Here is a 19,003-nt window from a genome sequence, read left to right as displayed (position 1 = left end):
CAATTGCAACAGGTTTAAATACATACATATAATTTAGAAAGCAAGTGAAAAGACAAAACATTTATTTTAATTAGGGTTTTATACATAGCATGCATCTGAAAACAAACTCTTTATCATGTAACTATCACTCTGGTATCTGCACCAAGGGTGTACAATCTCAGACACAATGAATGGGTACCGTCACCTACACTACTGTATACAGAGATATAAAAATATACACAACAGTTCAATTTTACAGAGCAACAGAGCTGAGTGAATACTGTGCACACTGCACTCTCCGAGCCTGGACAGCTGAACATCCAGACTGCAAAGGCAACAGGAACACTGCGGAGATCGTAACTGGGCTCAGAAGAAACAGCATCAGAACTCTGACACAGTGTAAAAATATAAGGCAGAAGCCACTTTCTTCTGAATTGTAGGGAAGAGCAGAGCACACTGAGACTCTCCATTCTTGCTTTTAAAAGTAGTTCCAGCAAGGAGTTGTACATGCAAAACATCAACAGTGCAACAACAAAAGAATACTGAACAGTAGCTCAATCGTACAAACTTAAAAAAATGTAACATGTACTTTATGCATCTCCTCACAAAATATCTAGGATTTGTCAGTGCATTAGTGTTAAAGTGGCATTAAAAAAACTTCTGCTATTATAACAGATGCAGAATTATTTTGGAAATGCATAGCATCTACATTTTTATTGTCTTTGTAATTATTCAGTTGGCATAGGCACCATTCTAGTCACACCAGCATTAAGAAGAATTCATGGTGGAAACAGCCATTCTTATCAGTTCATACACAGGTATTCTTGACTGCTTGTCTTGATTTTGATTTCAACAAATAAATGCTTTTTAAAATTCAAAAATATACCCTATGATTATGAAAAGAACTATGTACAACATACCTAAGACACAGGGTTAGCTGGCTGCCATACGTGTAACACACAAGAGAAACATTCAAGTTTGACAGATACTTTTTTCTTTTTGAGATGAAAGGCCTTTGGGTTGGAAGCATATCAGAGACAACAGTGCAGTAGGCTGAGAATTCCTTTAGCTCAGTTCAGAACTAAGGCATTTTATGATAAAATATACATTTATATTTGGTGCAATGTTACTGTCAATTTTAGAATCTAGATCACATCAAATGCTGTCATTTGTCACTCTAGTAAACGCACATACCCATCTTCTATCACAAACGGAAACCTTTGTGGGGAAAAAAATTATCAAACACTAAACCTATTTTTTTTTCCTAATTTGACATTGAAGAAAAACTGCTAAGCCAAACAAATTCTAGAATCCCCCCCCGAGAACCCTATGGTAGGACTTGACATCCTCCTAGTCTTTACTTGCCAAAAATTAGCCCAAAATTAAACATCATTGAACTTCACTAAAAAGAAATTAAGATTTTAAACTGCTACTTCAAATTACTTTTTGCTTAAATTTTCCAATTATCCACTCATTTTATGCTTGCTGCCCCCTCTGATTATCTCCCAGTGCTGCCCTTCTCCTGTCGTTCCTATATGGCTGCCCTCTAAAGTTTCTCTGATACTGGTAGCCGTCATCTCTGCTTCTGCTGGGTGGTCCTTTCCAGGCCTCCTCATTTCTTTGGAACTGGTATCCTCCCCTGCTGGAATAACCCCTGTCAGGTCTGGGCCTTCTGCCTCCTCCGTAAGTCTGGTTATAGAACTGCTTGGACCTGCCACTCCTCAGCATGTCGGAAACCTCCGTGTCATCTTCAGAGCTCTCCTCCCTCGTTCTCTGGGCCCTGCTTTCCGGCTGCATGTTCCCAGCGCCCTTGGACTCTCTCCCTTTAGCAGGCCTCTCCTTCCTGCCAGGAGTGCCGGGTTTCAGTTCATTTTTGGGAGGTTCTGCCAGCAGTGCCTGTGTGCTGGGCCCTGCCGTCGGCCTCTCTGGGCCCTGTGTCTGTGGAGGGCGATGCTGCTGCCCGGCTGCTTTCTGCTTAGGAGCAGCAGGACAGGTTTGCTCCAGCTGAGGTGCCCTGGCTGAAGTGTCTTTTGGGGTCCCTGCAGCAGCCACTGGGAATGGGACGGTATTGGAGCCGCTGCCACTGTTGGTCTTCTGGAGCTGCTCTGCACAGTTCACTCCAGGAACTGGAGGGCTGCATTCTTTGCCCACATACATGCTGGCAGAGGTGCCAGCTGCTGCCTCTTTGTCCTCAGGAGACAAGACAAGGTTAGGTCTTGCTACTGAATTCTCAATGAAACCCTGAACTGGGTACCCATACCAGAAGTGAGGAAAGAAAGGAGGCGCTATTGGAACAGCTCCTAGGAAGTGATTGTGTCCAAAGGGAGGCTGCGGGAACATATTTTTCCCTCTCAGGGACTCCTCATAGTTGGCATGAAGAGCCTGCGCTGGATTCTCCGGTTCGACACAGACCTGTCCTTGACTTTCCGTCACCTGAGCTGAAGGTATGATCAGAGGCAGTGATGGAGATCTGTCAACCTGTGGAATCTGACCATTGGACCTGGCCTCGGTCTGGACAGCAAAGTGCCTGTTTGGTCGTGCAGTTTCGTTTTCGTTCTGAGCAGGAGCAGCCTCCTGGAACCATGGGTTGTGCGGATACACAGGAAGGGACACGTTTGGGTACATTCTACAAGCAGCTAAATAGGCCTGGTGCAGGGGGTACAGGTAAGAATGGGGTGCCCACATGGGACAACTGTATGCCTGCAAGACAGCAGGGAAAAAAAGATATAAATCAGTTATTTGGTCTTTTGAATGTTCAGAGAGACATAAAAGCACATCAGTCATTTACCATTTCAAAACAATAGAGGAGATAAAAGTGAATTTTCTTTACAGTGACTGCCCTCCATTCTAAATCATACGACTCTAGGATGGTGTTCTTATTTTTTGTTTTCCTTCCAAATGCAGTTGAAATGGGCAACAGTTATAACCAGTAAGAAAACTTAGTATAGATTTCTGTATGGTTAAAGACATAAAGCTTGACTTAGTAAGTCATACTCTAGCTATGTTTTTGAAGAGAAACATTTCAAACTCATTTTCCAGAATCACACTTACTAATTGGCAATTTCTTCTACTAGACCTCACTTTGCAAAGGCCACTACACTGAAGTTGTCCACCTCAGGTGGTGACCCTTTCCCTTTTCTCTACCTCCATGTTAATGAACTGGACTCTGTAGAGACAGTTCCTGGAGCAAACCACCCTGGAAAGCCTACGCAGAGCTCCTCTGCAGGAGCCCCTTCCCTCTCGATGTGCAGGGGAAGGGTGCGGGCAGGGCAGGGGCTGGAGCAGAGCAGCAGACAATGCAGAGGGCATTTCCCGGGCCTGCTGTGCCCTGTGACACCAGCAGGGCAGCACAGCCACTAGAACCTGGGCTGGGACCAGCAGATGGTGCTGAAGCACCAAAAGACAGGCGAGAACCTAAATTATCCGCAGGAACAGTAAGGAGAGTCCCAAGCATGTCAGCTTAGGAAACTCAGGCTGTTTGAATGCAATGGAGTGACAACTCGCTAATTAATGACTTAGGGATTTCCTATTAACCACAGAGACTCCTATTAGGCAGAGGTATCAAACTGACATTGGAAACTTCCAATGTCCCTTTCCGTGCCCAGACACGAAACAGTATCGTTGCTATGGCCAAAGTCCCATGAAATAAGCCCAAGAGCTCTCAGCACCTTGCCCCAAGTAGTTTGCCTGACAGAAGGAGTAAGAAGGTAAAAAAGGAACATTATTTTGTGCAGAAGGGAGAAAGAAAGCAAACAACTTTGCCTTGCCAAGCAATGGAAAATGTTGGGTTTTGGCTAAACCTCTTCCCCAACCTCACCACAGATGTGCACCACATTTACACATACACACTACTATAATTACTCAAAGGATAGAATACTATTATCATTAACCTGAGCAGAAAGAACAGACATGCAGGGTACTTAAGGGAGTGGCCCCAGGGAAAGATTTTGGGATCTGCACTGCAGTGGCTTTGCCAGTACACGGCCATGGTTGAAGTCCAAGGGCATTTTCTCATTCCCTATGTGTGTGTGTGTCATCCAAAAGAACCATCTTCACATTCACAATTTATCTGTGACTTTGTAATGCACAATTTGCTGGCTGTGCAGCCACAGTTGGAAGCCAGGTCTCACTATGCTACTGATATGAATTTGAATTCTGCTGACTTGAAGTGCACTGTGGACAACTGCTGGAATCCCAGTTAACAGAACACAAAATAAGGAAGTATTTCAATCTGAAAGATGGACTTGAAATGTACACCTGCAGCAACAAATTTTCTGCACTCTGAGTGCCAACAATTATTCACAAGCGGTTTTTGTAGCAAAAATGAAAGCATAAGGAAGTTTGAAGAGTTACCTTCACACCAAGATTGAAGAAAAATCTAAGAATATTCTTATCTAAAAAAAAAAAAGGAAGAATATTTATAAGGACCTAAAATATTTAATCTGATTTAAAAACTGCATGAAGTTCCATTTCAGTAGAGAACACCAATATTAAGTTACTACTTGCATGTCTTCAACTGATTAAGTTGGGGTTTTTTGCCACAGTAAGGTATCTAGAACACAACAGCAGTTTAAATTTCAGTTTTAACAGTCTGTGAACTTCTAGTTGTTAAAGAAACCCTTCACTAAACCAACACCACTGTACAGTCAGACATGAGATGTTCTTTATGGACATCCCTTGCATTCATAGTATGCCAAAACCTGTATTTTCCCAGATCAGTAAGGAAATGCTCAACAGCTTCCAAGCTTTTAAAAGACATGAGCAAACCTATTACTCTGACAGGAGCAGTTCTCCAAAGATAATTCTTTACATGCACAAAACCTCAAGTTATGATGGGGCAAGCTAAGAGGTACAAAGTGATCCTACCAGATTTCCAGGTGTAACCACCTGAAACAGTCACAATTGTTGGCAACACAAACTAAAGAGTTACAACTCTATTCAATATTCCCTCCCACATGTTAAATCATGGAATGACAACTATTGGATCTTTGGACAAAGAATGACAACAGGACCAAAAAAAGTTGTGTTTATCTACATTTTAAGAAAAGAAGACCTATTAGAAAAAATGGTGTCAAATTCAGACTTCTCACCTTTAGGTAAGTCATCCCCAGTACTGCACAGGGAGTAAGGAGGTGCAACAGCTCTTTCTCCCTTTTCATTAAAAGGGAATCCTGGGTAGAGCGGATCCTGGTAGGGATTCAGAGTCTGAGGCAAAGGCATTAAAGGCTGGTTAACTGCTTGTAGCCACACAGGAACTCCAGCACCTGAAGCAGATGTTACCTGAGCCTGTGATACAATAGAGTCAGGTCCCGTGGCTGGTCCTGGCATCAGTGAAGAAGCAGGTATTTGGGTTGGAATACCTAGAGGGAAAAAATCCCAAAATAGATACATATATATGTATAGAAAGAGAATAGGTATCAATGCATATCTATAGGTATGTATAGATAGATAAATAATCACAAACCAAAAGACATCAGAAAAGCAGGATTCAAAATGCAGAGAATAGTTTTCAGAAAGATTGAAACAATTTAGCTAAGCGTTCTAGAAATAGCTAAACTGATCCCATGTTTCTTTTTTAAAATTATGAATGCCAGAAGGAAATAGGAAGGAGGAAAAAATGGGTGAAACTTTCATGTGAATCCCTGAAGTTCTCATTCTGACTAGTCATTTAGAGTCAACTCTGCATCTGAGCTTAGATCAACTGGGCTGCACATCTTCTGTCACAGACACAGTCAAGTGAGATAGGATTGTGACTGTCTGATGTGAACAGCAGGCTGATCTGAAAGCTGGTTCTTGTACAGAAGCAGCAGTGTGAGAGAAAATGCAGCACCTGATCTAATGAGCACTACTGATTCTAAGCTAACTCCACAGACCACAAGATGTGCACAGCACTCCAAAACCCATTACACTGGCTTTGCAGCTCAGGTCCAAATGGAGCTCATTAGTTTCAGACATACAAGTCCCAAGCTGAGTCCTCAGGAGTAAACCAAGGAGCCTGCTGTTACATGGGACACAGAGCACAAACACTTACCAGGTTTCAACATGCTGACAATATGTTCTACCTTAAGCAGACCCTCAAAACTCAATGCTATCCCACTCAAGAGAAAAAAGGCCAATCAAGTACACAACCCTCTTGTACCTTTCAGGTTGGGAGTCAAGCAAACTGTACATAAAGGCAATCAAAGATCTGTTAGAACTCTCACTAGCTTTCAGCAGTGAGAAACTATGAATGCCTGCCTTTGGAATGTGAAATTATACAAGACACTGTCTCCTGGGTCTATCTTCAACTTAGTAAGAGAGTTAAAGTATTTTCCAGGGTTAGTAATTTCTGATTTATGTTAGTATTTCTGCAAACCTGCTGGTCCATATGTTGCTGGCTCACTTGGCCAAGCTGGCACAATGGCTGGTACAGAAGGCACTGCTGGAGGTAAATGCACCTCAGAGAAGACTGGAGAGGGTGTCGGAGTTACGCTGGGCAAGCACTCGGTCAGGTTCTGGAAAAACAAACAAATCTGAATCCCATCACGGCTGGTGACCCTGACGAACTCACAGCCTTATCTGGACTACCACCATGCCCACAGGGAAGTACTAACTAGGAACATACCCAAAGAGACCTGAGCTGCATCACTGTGTGGAGATCTCTGAGCTCTGTCCAGCCATGCCTGTACCACAGAGCCATCAGTGCTAGAACCACCTCCTCAAGCTTTACATTTAAGTATCTCCCACCCAAAATAAAAGCCACCCTCACAAGCAATTACCAGTAACCTCAGAGAAACGTGAAAAGGAAAAGCTAAAGAATTTAAATTTCTACCTTGGTAGAAAGATATGAAATAACCCCTCTCTCAGAAAATAACAGATTTACTTTTCTATCAAGGGTTGTCCTTTTACAATCTATATGCTGGACATAACAGATTCCTAACTGTAAATATGAAATTTTAGCATTATCACCATAGAAATGACTGTGTAATTAAAAGCCAGTATTGTGATACATACGTGGCTGTGATGAAGCTCCCCTTTGTCTGAAGTCTCCTGACTGGAAAACTTTGAAATCAAACAAACATTTCTTACTTGCTCAGCAAGAATCGGAGAATCTGTTTTTACTTGTTCCAAAGGAGATGAAGCTTTTGGATAACTCTCATCTTGACTATTCTTCTAAAGCAAAGTTAGAAACAACATACACAGCTAGTCTAATAGTAAGATTAACTTTACAAAGAGTTATTCACAAACAGTAAACCACATTCCATACAAAGTGGGCTAAGCACCCATCACATATTATACTAGTGTGACATTTTTGCTCATTGAAAGGACAGCAAAGGTTAAAAGCCAACAAGAGGCCATAAATCTTCACTGAACTTCAGAGCTCATGGTCTGTTAGCACAATAGCTATTAGCAAACATCAAATCTTCTGTGGTCCCATTATACTGGAAGTACAGACTGTACTAAGCAATTACAAATCCCGATTTGTAAGTGCTCTCAATAGCCCAGGTTTGAGGACTCTGATTGCAGAGAAAGACTAAGTATAGATTACAGGGCTGAGGAAAGCTGACAGAAATACAAGCCTCCAGCCTTAGGAGTATTTCACTAAAAGCTGTAAAGCAGCAGCAGCAATCACAGCTCTAAAGACAGCTATTGCTCTGCTAATCATGTATCAGAGAAGCAATAACATTAAAAAAAAATTTGGTCTTTTCTTTAAGATTACCTCAGATGAATTTGGCTCAAGCTTCTGACTTAAGTGGATCTGCCTGGAATTTGACTCTGCAACACCAAGACATAACCTAGTAAATGAACCATTACACCACTTATGGCTATCAAAACTTAAGCCAGTTAGTTTGTCTTTCCAAAATTAAACTTTCAAAACTAAACCTATACCTTAGTATATAATTACTTCAGAAAACTTAAATTTCTAATTTTACCAAAGATCAAAGCATCCTAAAACAAACAGTTATTTGGGCAGTAACAGAGCAGCTACTTCAGTCTGGGTTCTGCAACTCTACAGGAGTTCTTTACTGATGTTTGGAAACCATTTCAGTGATGCTTGGGGAAAGCAGGAATGAAATGCAGCTGTCCCTTTAAATATATTCATCCTAAAGTGCTCCTAATGAAACAAAAGTTTGTACTTTTCTTAAAGGTAAAGTGCTCTGATTGGCATTTTCATATTCAAGTGTTAAGATAAAAGAAGCTCAAAGTCTTGTCTACTTTTGACTGATTAAAAAAAAAAGTTTAGAATGTTGCAGCGGATTAAAAGATCAAAAAAAGTTTTCAGACTGCTGCACAAAGTTTCATTCCTTAAGCACCAGCAAACGCTTTGGTGGGGAAGACAGTTAAAAAACAGTTGTGACACAATAAGATCTGAATAAGCTCTTCACATTCTGGCTTATGTTCAGACCTGGCTATCACTGCTTGTCAATCAAACTCATGCCCAGATTATTCAGTAGTAGATAAAGACTTTTAAAAAGCTTGTTATATACTCTGTCACAACTAGCCAGCGGTATAAATGGAAACAGTATTGATTTTGAGAATTACTGCCAAATCCCCAAGCAGCAATAGGAATCCCTGAACACTCAGAAGGAAGTATACTTGATTCCCATAGGATTGTTAACCTAGTTTCACAAGAGGCAATGCAAATCTGAGTGTCACAAAAAGCAGAGAAAGCTGGACATGCCATGCCCTTCAGCCAAATTCATCATGACAGTGGAGTCTTTACTTTCTCTCCAGCTTTCTCTACGTGAACATTTCTTAAAAAATGTGAACGTTCCTTAAAAAATTCCTTTGCAATTAGCAGAAATTTACTAACTACCTCCTCCTGGCACCTACAGCTTTCTTCTATTACTGCCATGTTCCACTTCCTCACAGAGGAGGAAAAGCTTTAAGTCCATGAAGAGAAGCTGAAGTGTTGTAACCGACTGGGGGGAGAGAGAAAACCCAAACAAAATTTTGACCACGTGACAGAGCTTTTTACTGTAAACAGGTTTGTTTTCCCAACCCTTCTGTACCCTTCTTCTCCACCTCCTGTACCAAGGTATGCTAATTCTTAACCATGCCACAGTAAATACTTTTACCTGCTTCATAAATTACTCTTAAGGCTCTTCCCACTGGCACTTTCTGCCACACACTCTAAAATTTCAAAAGGATCTAATTTAGGGTAGCTTTGATAAGTCTTTTAGTTTTTCTCATTTCTCTTTCCATTTACTACAAAAATGCCAGCCAGGAGTCTACTCTCTCAGCCACATTCACAAAGCAGGGAAATGTACTTTCTTCACAAACCACACCCTTGCTACCCTCCAGCCCAGTTTAGTTTGGCACTGCTACTTAGGATAACTTTTCCCTCATTGCCTAAACAGATGCCCCACCTTGAATAAATTCAATTGCTGGTAACAACACCAAGCAAATAAAAAACCAGCCATTATCTAAACCCATTTAGTTTTTACCTTTCTCCTTCTGCTCTTCCACCTCTGCTGTCCACTTGCTGTTTCTTCTTTCACTATTGGAGAACTTTTTCTGGTTTACATTATCCACAGTTTGTGTAGCAGCCTGACAGACTAACTGGTTCTGAAGAAGTTGACAAAAGCAGAAATATCACTTCATGTAATCAGTCAAGTGACACTTTACCATCATCTGCTATGATACTATTATGCCTTCATGACAAATAATATTTGTCTATAATAGGCAGACAGAGGAAGGGGGGGGAGTCTCTGCAGGATACTGAGCCATTCATCTCCTCTCACATTCATTGCTACATTTTGCCAAGTGCCCTTTAAGAGCATTCATGACACCAGCTGACGTGACAAAATCTGTTTCACTCAGACAATAAATCACATCCTCCTCCTGCAGGTGAGCAAATGCAGCGAACTGTTACTGCCCAGGAGAGAGCAACCTCTGTCCCTTTCACTAGGAGAAAGACTGAAGCCTTTCTTCCCATCCTTATTCTTGTTTCTGTTTGCCCTAGGATTTACACCCCAAAAGCCCCACACATCTCCAGAAGAAACCTATGTGGAGAGTAGCTCTTTACCCACAGGATCTGCTCGCTTCCCTGGATGTACTGGGACTCCCACACACTTTCATTAAAGTTGCATCAGTAGAATGATCTCTCCAAAATCCTACAAATACAGATGCTCATGTATCTCCCATATTTACACACCTAAAGCACTGTGTGGTGGATGTTCAATTATTCCCAGGACAAACTACTAGGTGTATTTTCTTATCTTTAACATATAAAGCACTGTAGATACCAGCGAGTGCAAAACGAATATCCCTAATTTCTGAATTGCAGTGTGATTCAAGGACAGCAAACCAATGGCTAATGAAAGGTTCACAGGCAAGTATGGAAAGTGCCCTGTTAATGACAAGGAATGCAGCATACATTGCAAAGAGCAGGAAAAGCTTGCTCATCCCTCTGCTGGATCTCATAGAGGGAGCGGGACTCCTCTATGGCCTGCTTCTCCCTGCGCTCCTCGGGGGACAGCCCAAAGTAGTGACAGTCCCGGCTGCCGTGGTGGCTCAGCTCCTCGCCGCGCTCGCGCTCCGCCTTCCTGCACACGGGGAACAGAGAGCATCGCTCAGACTAAAATTCTGCATCAAACCCACACAAACTCCTGCCTTAGCAGAAAGGAAGATGCAAGTATGAAATAGAAACTCTGCTGCAGCAGCCCAAGGAATCAAAAAGTCACTACCGACAAATGCAGGCAAAATACTATTTTAATACTCCTTTCAAATGTTAAGTCAGAACACAAAGCAGTCCCCTATGACAGGTTCAGCAGAAGCTGAGGGAAGACCTTAGCCATGCCCAAGAAGCACTTGCAGCTTTATTTCAGCCCCAACAAACAAAAAACCCCACCCCACACAACCAAAACCATCAAACCCACAACCCACAACAACAACTTCAAACACTTTTTTGCCCCAGGTGGGGCAAAGATGATGCTGATCTGAAGAGCAACAACTTGGCACTCTGTATGAAATCAGGCAGAGCTACTCAAGCACCAGAGGAGCTCGGTGCTTTAATGGACCTTTCAAGAAAAACAACTACAACATAATATAAACTCCATTTTCCAAGAAAAAAAATGTGGCTTTGTAGGCAGTTTCTGCCATGCGCAAAAAAAAAAATATTATTCTTCCCATGCTTGTGTGTATTCTCAAGGACTTGGGACACTTCCTAAGCATTCAATGGCAATGTATTTCAAAAGAGTATGCTGGAAGCATCTGAAGCAGGCACCTGGGCTTCCAGAAGCTCATTTAAAGAGTTCAAGCCAGGGAAGATGCTGTTTGCAGTTTTACCTTGCAGACTGGGAAGGATTCCTGCCCGGAGCTTTTTGCTCAGTTGAGGTCTGATGAGGTTGGGGCCCAGAACTCAAGAACTGGTGCTGCCTGGTTCCCACAGTATGCTGAAGTCGAGGAGGTAGTGCTGACTGGGGTTTGATTGACTTGCTCTGATTCTTTGGCCCTCTGCACTCTGCATCTGGGATAACAACGTGAAAACAGGTAAGGCTTTTGTTTTAATCATTTCTTTTAAGCTCTTTGGGACAAAACATCTGACAAAGAAGGTTCTGCCACACAAAGACAGGTACAGTCCTACCAGGCTGAGCATTCTGCCCCCATGTTGGGTAAAACTTTTTTATCTTCTTCCCTGGCACAGTGTTCCAGCCCTCCATAGGAGAGGTCTGTGGAAGAGGTTTAAGGCTCTTCAGTGAGACAGCATGCCTACAAAACAAGGAATTATGGAGGGAATAATATCTTAAAAGACCAGACTGGGGCTTGCATAAATTAATACCACATGTTCACTAATACTGACAGATCTTTCCATATTTGAGAACATTGTTTTCAAAGTTCTTTGCCTTTATGATTACACTCAAGCAATGTGTAGAACAGCAAACCCTTTTTTATTCCTTTTTACATAAAACTAGCAAGTTGACACAAACTTAGTAAAGAATGATCAGCCATTTGTGAAGTGCCTGCAGGGCAGACAGAAAAAGAGAATGATCCCAAAAAGCAATATAATTAGATAAAAGCAATATACTTAGATAAATTTATTACCGACGTTGCAATAGGTGCCAAGATTAAAAGATGTTACATTGATGGTGTATACCCCAGAACAATTACTGCCTTTTTAATTGAGGATGCTAGAGATGATCCAAGCAACTGTTTGCATTATTTGAAAGGTTATTTATTTATATATTTATTATATAGTAATATAATAGTATATAGTATAGTATACTATACTATATAGTAATATAGTAATATAATATATAACTATAATGTAATATATTCTATATTAATAGATTAATGTAAATATATAACTAGTATAATATATTAGTTATATATTTACATTATTCAAACAGGTTAAATTCCAATTTAAAAAGGATTCAAACTGCAAGATAATCTTCAGATCGCATAATTATTGTTTTAATGGTGACCAAATGAGATAAACGGGAATCTTTCTCATTTACCTTGACTGAAAGTGTTTCCTCTTCCCAAACTACAATCAGTGTGGGGTTTTTTGACCCATAAATCACAGGACTTATAGCAGAGCTCAAGATGTCTCAAACTGCTCTCTCCCTGCCCCCTCCCCACCAAAACAACCCAACAAACAAAAACCCCACACAACCAAAACCATCAAATCCACAACCCACAACATCAACTTCAAACACTTTTTTACCCCAGGTAGGGCAAAGATGATGCTGATCTAAAGAGCAACTTGGCACCCTGTATGAAATCAGGCAAAGGTACTCAGCCACCAGAGGAGCTCTAATGGACCTTTCAATATGAAAAGCCTGTCACAAATCCAGCATCTAATTATTAAGTCCAAGCAACACCTTATTAGCCTGGTGTCAATCTGTTTAGGAATGAACCTTGTGCACGAAAATTAAAATACTATTGATGTAATTACTATTCTACTCTGCAAGTAATACCCACACTACTTGGCACTACAGAAAGAAGTATGAAATGATAAGCAATTTTTCCTTTTTTAAATAGTATGCTGCTTTCTTAATAAATTTGTGGGAGTACTGCTCCAAGTAAAGAAACAGATACATTTCAGGGGCTGAAGTTAACTCTGAACCAAAGTAATGCTTTCTTCAGTTTGTTGCTCCCTTCCAAAAGAGATTAAGCACTCACTTTGCTCCAAGCTCTTCTACAAATACAACAACTGGCCCATTCTCTGAAAAAACTTCTTGAATATGGGCATTATAAAATTTCCCATTATGGTCTAAGCGCACCTGCAAAGAACAAGAGCAAGAAAAAAAAGTGGATTAGCTCCAAAGATGGCTGTGAGAGGAGTTAACTCTTTAAAATATAAACAATAAGAAACAGAAATTTTCTTTCTGGGCAACAGAAGACCTAAAAATACACATCACGGTTCAATAAATGAATCAAAAACCAATCTTCAACCCCCATTGCTTCTTCAAAACAAAATAAAAATACTATTAAAACAAACACATGCACACACAACACTAAACAAACAGCCCACAAACAAACAGCTTGCTGAGGAACCCTACTTAATGAAATATGCTTTTCAAAACCACATGAGAAAGTTAAAAGCAATCAGTGCAGCCAGGCTTTTCAGCTTTACTGAAAACACTCTCTCACACAATAAAACTCAAAGCTTTTCCCTATTAAAATCCACTTCACTTCAGTGAAATGTAGTCTAATTAGGAACATAACGAACATCAATTACTTCAGGAGTTATTCTTCAGAAGGTTTTTTTTTAAGAACAATCAAAAAATGTTCTTTAGACATGATCATAGTGTTAGTTGTCTGACTGACATTCTATGTTCTTAAAACTCTTCTGTTGTATAAAAAATAAATTTCTTAATGTTTCACTACAGTATTTGGCTTTAAAGTTGTATTAATTTGGTCAACTCTAATTTTCACTATTCGCTTCATGTTTTCTTCCCATGTTTTTATACTATATATTTACTGTCTTGCCACGTACAGAGAAAATTTGACAGATAGAGTATGTAATTACCAGAGTGTTTTCTCCTAATAATATCTGTAAATAAATACCACACAAGACAGCCTTAGGTCTTAAATGCACATTTTAAGCCTGTACTATTAAGCAATAAATAATCAACTCAGCATTAGGTTGGTTTGGTTTGGGGGCCAGGGGGTTTGAGGGCTTGTGGTTTTGTGGAGTATTTTGTGGCTGGGGTTTTTCTTAGGTTTGGAGATTTGTTTTCCCTGCAGTTTAGTCACTATGGTTGACTCCATTACACAAATAAAAAAGTACAAACTGAAAGAGCCCCTGTGCTGCATGATTAACCCAACTGAATATTTTGTCATTAATAGCTTTAATAGATGGCCAAATGTCCTAGAAAGGAACACGTTTAGCTGAGTACCACCAGTTTAATTAACACACTTAAGGAGACTAATCTACAAATTCAGAATTTAATGGCAAACCTTGATTGTTCTTAAGCAGCAACACTTAATACAAATCTTAATAGAATTTGAAGATCAATTGTGTAACACACTTGCAACACCCTGAGAGGAAGAACTGCCCAACACTTTGGGATCTGCAATAACTAAAGCAAGCTGTACTTCATTACTTGGACGTGCTGAGATTTTTATCAAAGCCAATATACACAGAGTAATCACGATTTCCAGTGTCAAACATAAACACATGGATATACAGTTCCATGCCTAACATTGAGGCTCCCAGACACCTTACCACATATACTCTCAGAGTTAACCTTGTGATTTTTCTAATGGAGCAAAATTGCACTGATCAGTTGTACATCATGCTGTAAGTCATGAACACTGCCAACAATTAAAGGACTAGTAATTGTCAGCTGAAGACACAAGTTAAGAGTATTTATAAAGTAGCAATATCAAAATAGTTAACAAAGAGGGAAAATTGACATCTTGAGCAAAATGTTAATGTGTCTGTAAACTACAATTCAATGTTACTTACTTTACATTTATCTCCAATGGAGTATTGCATGCCAGCAGCAATAGAAAAATCTTGTTTTTGCTGATCTGTAAACACAGAAGCAGTAATATACTCTTAGTTTAAATATACCAAAAGGATTACTTTCCTGATGCAGTAAAAATGCAAACCAGGTGTTCAGGCCCCAAATCTGCCCAGTGACCCATGTGAGGAAAACCAAACTAAAACCTCAAACTGCCACTTGCATCAGTTCTTCAGGAGGGCTTCACTTCCCACAGCTTGCAAAAGCTGCAACTTTGAAGTATTCTGTTACTCACCCCATCTGGATCGGAGCCAAACATCGTATTCAATGTTTCTGTAAACCAAGGGATCAAGTGATTTCAGAACCTTTTTAGGCAACACCAACGAGGTGGGATTTCCATTGCTCTCAAGGTGCTGCATGGAACAGAACAAAGTGCTGAAAGGTCAACTACACAGACATGTCCAGCTTGGCATATTTCAATCACAGTGCTCAAGCCTTGTACTGACACATAGAAATGCTGAAAATACATAAAGCATAAAGGGCTTTGAAAAAAAAATAATTAAACTGTGTTCTTGTAACTATGCTAGAACAAATCTAAGAACTAAGCAACACTAAAAAGGACACTTATTCACCTCTGAGCACATCAAAAATACCCATTACTTTCCAAAGAAACAGGTCATTTTTAGGATATTACATGTTAGGAAAGCTATTAACTCAAGAGTCTCTCATGAACATTAAATACCAAAAATATAGCCGAGTACAAGTTATTGGAAAGAAAATAAATCTCAATGGATAAATACCTTGTTGCCAGAAAGAGACTTCATTCCATTCATATCACTAACTGTTGTAGCTTTACTTCTGTAATAGGACAGAGGCCAGTTATGTTTTCATAATGAATTACAGCATTACTAAGCCCTGAAAATCAGGTAAGACATCTAAAGAGAATAAAAGAAGTGACACTACCATTCTCTATATATTTTCCTGACAATAAGCATATCACAGAATATCTTCATCTCTTGAAGTGAAAAAGCTGTCTAAAACAGAAACTGTAGCTTTCTTTGATAAAGAAGTAAGATTTTGGGTTTAAGTACAAATTTTAGGAAGTCTATCTTATGTGTGCTTTGCTGACACCTAAGGGAAAAAAAAGCAAGGGGTGGATGACAAGGGAAGAAAAAGTTCTCTTAAAATTTTTGCAACTACATGAGGAAAACCTTGTAAATATAGACATAAAAAACCCCTCAAAACCAACCTACTGTGTTAGTTAACTTCCATAAAGCATTCTAATTTACTCTTATTTTCTACACCTGACATCACCAGAAAAAAACTTTCCACTGAGAAAGTTCCAAGTATTTTTCCTACAACAGTTGTAGGCAACTGTCAGCATTAACTTCTCCCAAAACTATTGCACTTAATAACAACATAATTGAAAAGTTTCTACTTATAAAATGAAAAGAATATTCTGGAAAACTAGCTTATGAAACATGCTGAAGTCAAGTTTAGGATAAGCAAAAGATTTAGGACTTCATAAACTCAGCAAAGTGTCTGTAATTTGTGTTAACTGGGTCAAGAGTCGCATACACACACGCCAGCCCCTGCATTATAGGACATGTGGTTTAAATCAAAAACATTGAGTTCCACAGTCTCCAGAGAGCACATGACCTTATTTCCAAAGGTGCTAAGGAGGTTAGCAGGATATTTTCTTAGGAATCCCAAAGATACAGAGTAAGGCTACTGCATTTGAATCCCAGGAAAGCTTCAAGAACAGAAAGGAAGAAAGATTTCCATTAGCTGACATTTAGCTATAATAATTGTTTCCTCAGGCAGAAATACTTTGTATTTTAATTGGCAACATTCCCTAGTATTTTTTTTCCAAATACAAAAATAAGCTAATCCCTTTCCCAGAACTTTTTTTTTTTTGTGTGTGATGATTTCCATTATCTTCCTTTCTGTTGTTTTCAACCTGTGGGAGAAACCAGCTCCCAACAGCTCAAAGAACTTCTCCTGCCACATGCCACACAGCAGAGCCCTAGGGAAGGACTGTGCCAATCAGTGGGAGAAGGGGATGTGATCCACTGATGCAGCACCAACTCTGCAGTTTCAGTAGAATTTCACACAAGCCAGAGTTAAGGATCTTATTAAACAGAAGAAAAACTGTCAATATGTAAGATTGCAAAAATGGCACTGTGAAGGACTGACTGTGCAAAAGGAGTCAGGTTGAAATCTCAAAGCTTGCTAGAGCATCCAGCAAAAAGAATATAAACCCCCTTCTTTATGATGCAGATCAAAATGGAGCAAGCTGTATCTGCATGTCTCCAACAGCTTCACCTCAAGCAGGTATTCCAGCCCCCAGATGTGGAAGACACACAAGTTAGATCAGATTCCTGTAACTCTACTCAGCTGCAGAGTAAGCCAAGTCATTCTCAGAGAGACTGGCACCCTGACAGGGAATTCTGCTACTCTAAACAGGAAGAGGCACATGTTGCAATGGCAAGAATCCATTATGTAAAGAGACTCAAAGCTAGACTCCAGGAAGAACAGAAGAAGGCCAGAAGCCTGTCCTTGGGTAAATGAAGACATACATCCCATTCTTCCACGCTTCTAACCCTACCTCTTCCTGCTTCATTTCTTAGTAATTTTAAATGGTTTCAACCCTGACTATTGGATTCTACTACCCATCAGAAATTCAGAAAATTCATTTAATGTGTGTTCACAGGCAACTTTTCAATTTCATTTACCTGTAGTTGTCATCTTCCGAATCCGAAGCCGACACCTCACTGCTCCCATTACTTTCCTCTGCCACACCAACAGCACTAAGTTCTGCCATGATTTTCTTTACATCCATATCAAACACTTTCTCGTAGAGCAACTCATACAGCAGAGCTGGGGAAGAGAAGGAGAAAGTGGAAGAGCAAAATCAGTTACCAGCTAAATCAGTTTTTATTCCACCTTTTCAGATGGCAATCATACAGTAATTGACAACTCAAACTGAAAACCAAGCCACTGAAAATGACTACAATAAACTGCCACACAAAGCCTTTTCCTGAAACCTAACAATGATAGCTTCAATATTTTTGGTAAAAAGATGTTTTTAACTAACAGCTTGATACTTACACTGGCACAGAGCAGCCTTCTCTGCATACTCTATGGGATACACAATATCATAGTGGTTTCCATTTGAGAAGCACAGCAATACCTATTAAAAAAATCACACAGATACTTCAGGCATCTCAATTTTTCGTGCTACCTTTAAATTCAATTTAAGGCACCCATGTGCTTTGTTATCTTTCAGGATCTCAATGTGTCAATAAAACAATCAAAATGTCTGGTGGATGTCCTTTAAACCAAACAGAATTTGAACAAAAGCAAAAAAAAAAAAGATAGAGATTAGTGCATGAAAATTGATTTTTACAGAATTTTATATTAGTAGGAAGATATGCCACACCCTAAATACATCACATTTATTTAAAAAGATTAACAGCACAACTGCCTTAAACATGTACAAAATAAACTGCTAGAACTGAATTCTCAGAACTTTTCATTGTGCTAAATAATGAAAGTCACACTCAACTACTTGCTGTTTATAAAGTAGTCTTACTTCAGCCTGTCCCAATAGCCATGTTTTTTGGTTTTTTTTACCTTATCAGAAAAGCCATTTTCAGTTACACGTGAAGGAGAAGCATTTGGCTCCTGGTATATTATGAAATCTTTCCTGGAAAAAAAAATAGCAACAGTGAAGAATTTATTTTAAAAGTAGTATCAGTCAAAATTTGAGCATTGAAGTCAAATTCAAAGGAGATACATAACCAGAGACACCTAGTGGTTTCTCTGCTATAACTAATCTCTATTGTGATTTTAAACTTAAATATTTTCTCTCTCTCCCTTTCATCCATAATGTTCTCTCACAGCTCTTTGCTTAACAGACTGTCACCTCCTTCAAATTCTTTCTCACATAGGCAGAAACATTATCAGTCTTGCAAAATAATTGAGTATATTCACAGTTTCTGGATTAAAAAAAAAGTGTGCAACTACTCAGAAAAAGCAATTCTGAAAGGAAAAGAAGACCCAGCCACTTCAGAGAGCAAAGCAAAATTTACTAGATAACCAACCTATATTTGTGAGAGGTCTGA

General features: G+C 39.7%; 1 protein-coding gene across 12 annotated transcripts in view; it reads right to left on the bottom strand.

Annotated features, from left to right (window-relative positions):
- Positions 1-45: 45 nt before the first annotated feature.
- Positions 46-19,003, bottom strand: part of OTUD4 (OTU deubiquitinase 4) — a 28,723-nt gene continuing 9,765 nt past the window's right edge. For 2 of the 12 annotated variants that reach the window (XM_077176983.1, XM_054633297.2), the window contains 17 exons: positions 18,513-18,585; positions 17,988-18,069; positions 17,612-17,756; positions 15,677-15,734; positions 15,172-15,289; positions 14,879-14,943; positions 13,087-13,187; positions 11,549-11,673; positions 11,251-11,431; positions 10,340-10,508; positions 9,408-9,528; positions 7,679-7,734; positions 6,973-7,131; positions 6,335-6,473; positions 5,070-5,339; positions 4,333-4,373; positions 46-2,679 (listed from right to left, as the gene is read on the bottom strand). In XM_077176983.1, coding sequence (XP_077033098.1) covers positions 1,456-2,679; positions 4,333-4,373; positions 5,070-5,339; positions 6,335-6,473; positions 6,973-7,131; positions 7,679-7,734; positions 9,408-9,528; positions 10,340-10,508; positions 11,251-11,431; positions 11,549-11,673; positions 13,087-13,187; positions 14,879-14,943; positions 15,172-15,289; positions 15,677-15,734; positions 17,612-17,756; positions 17,988-18,069; positions 18,513-18,585 — 3,127 coding nt within the window. In that variant the 3' untranslated portion in view covers positions 46-1,455. Of the gene's footprint in view, positions 2,680-4,332; positions 4,374-5,069; positions 5,340-6,334; positions 6,474-6,972; positions 7,132-7,678; positions 7,735-9,407; positions 9,529-10,339; positions 10,509-11,250; positions 11,432-11,548; positions 11,674-13,086; positions 13,188-14,878; positions 14,944-15,171; positions 15,290-15,676; positions 15,735-17,607; positions 17,757-17,987; positions 18,070-18,512; positions 18,586-19,003 lie in introns of those variants that run through there. The other 10 variants (XM_054633302.2, XM_054633303.2, XM_054633300.2 and 7 more) reach the window with 10 other exon arrangements.

The sequence above is a fragment of the Agelaius phoeniceus genome, chromosome 4, assembly GCF_051311805.1.
Source record: "Agelaius phoeniceus isolate bAgePho1 chromosome 4, bAgePho1.hap1, whole genome shotgun sequence".
In the NCBI taxonomy this organism is placed as follows: Eukaryota; Metazoa; Chordata; class Aves; order Passeriformes; family Icteridae; genus Agelaius; species Agelaius phoeniceus.
This window is presented reverse-complemented; position numbering and strand designations above follow the sequence as displayed.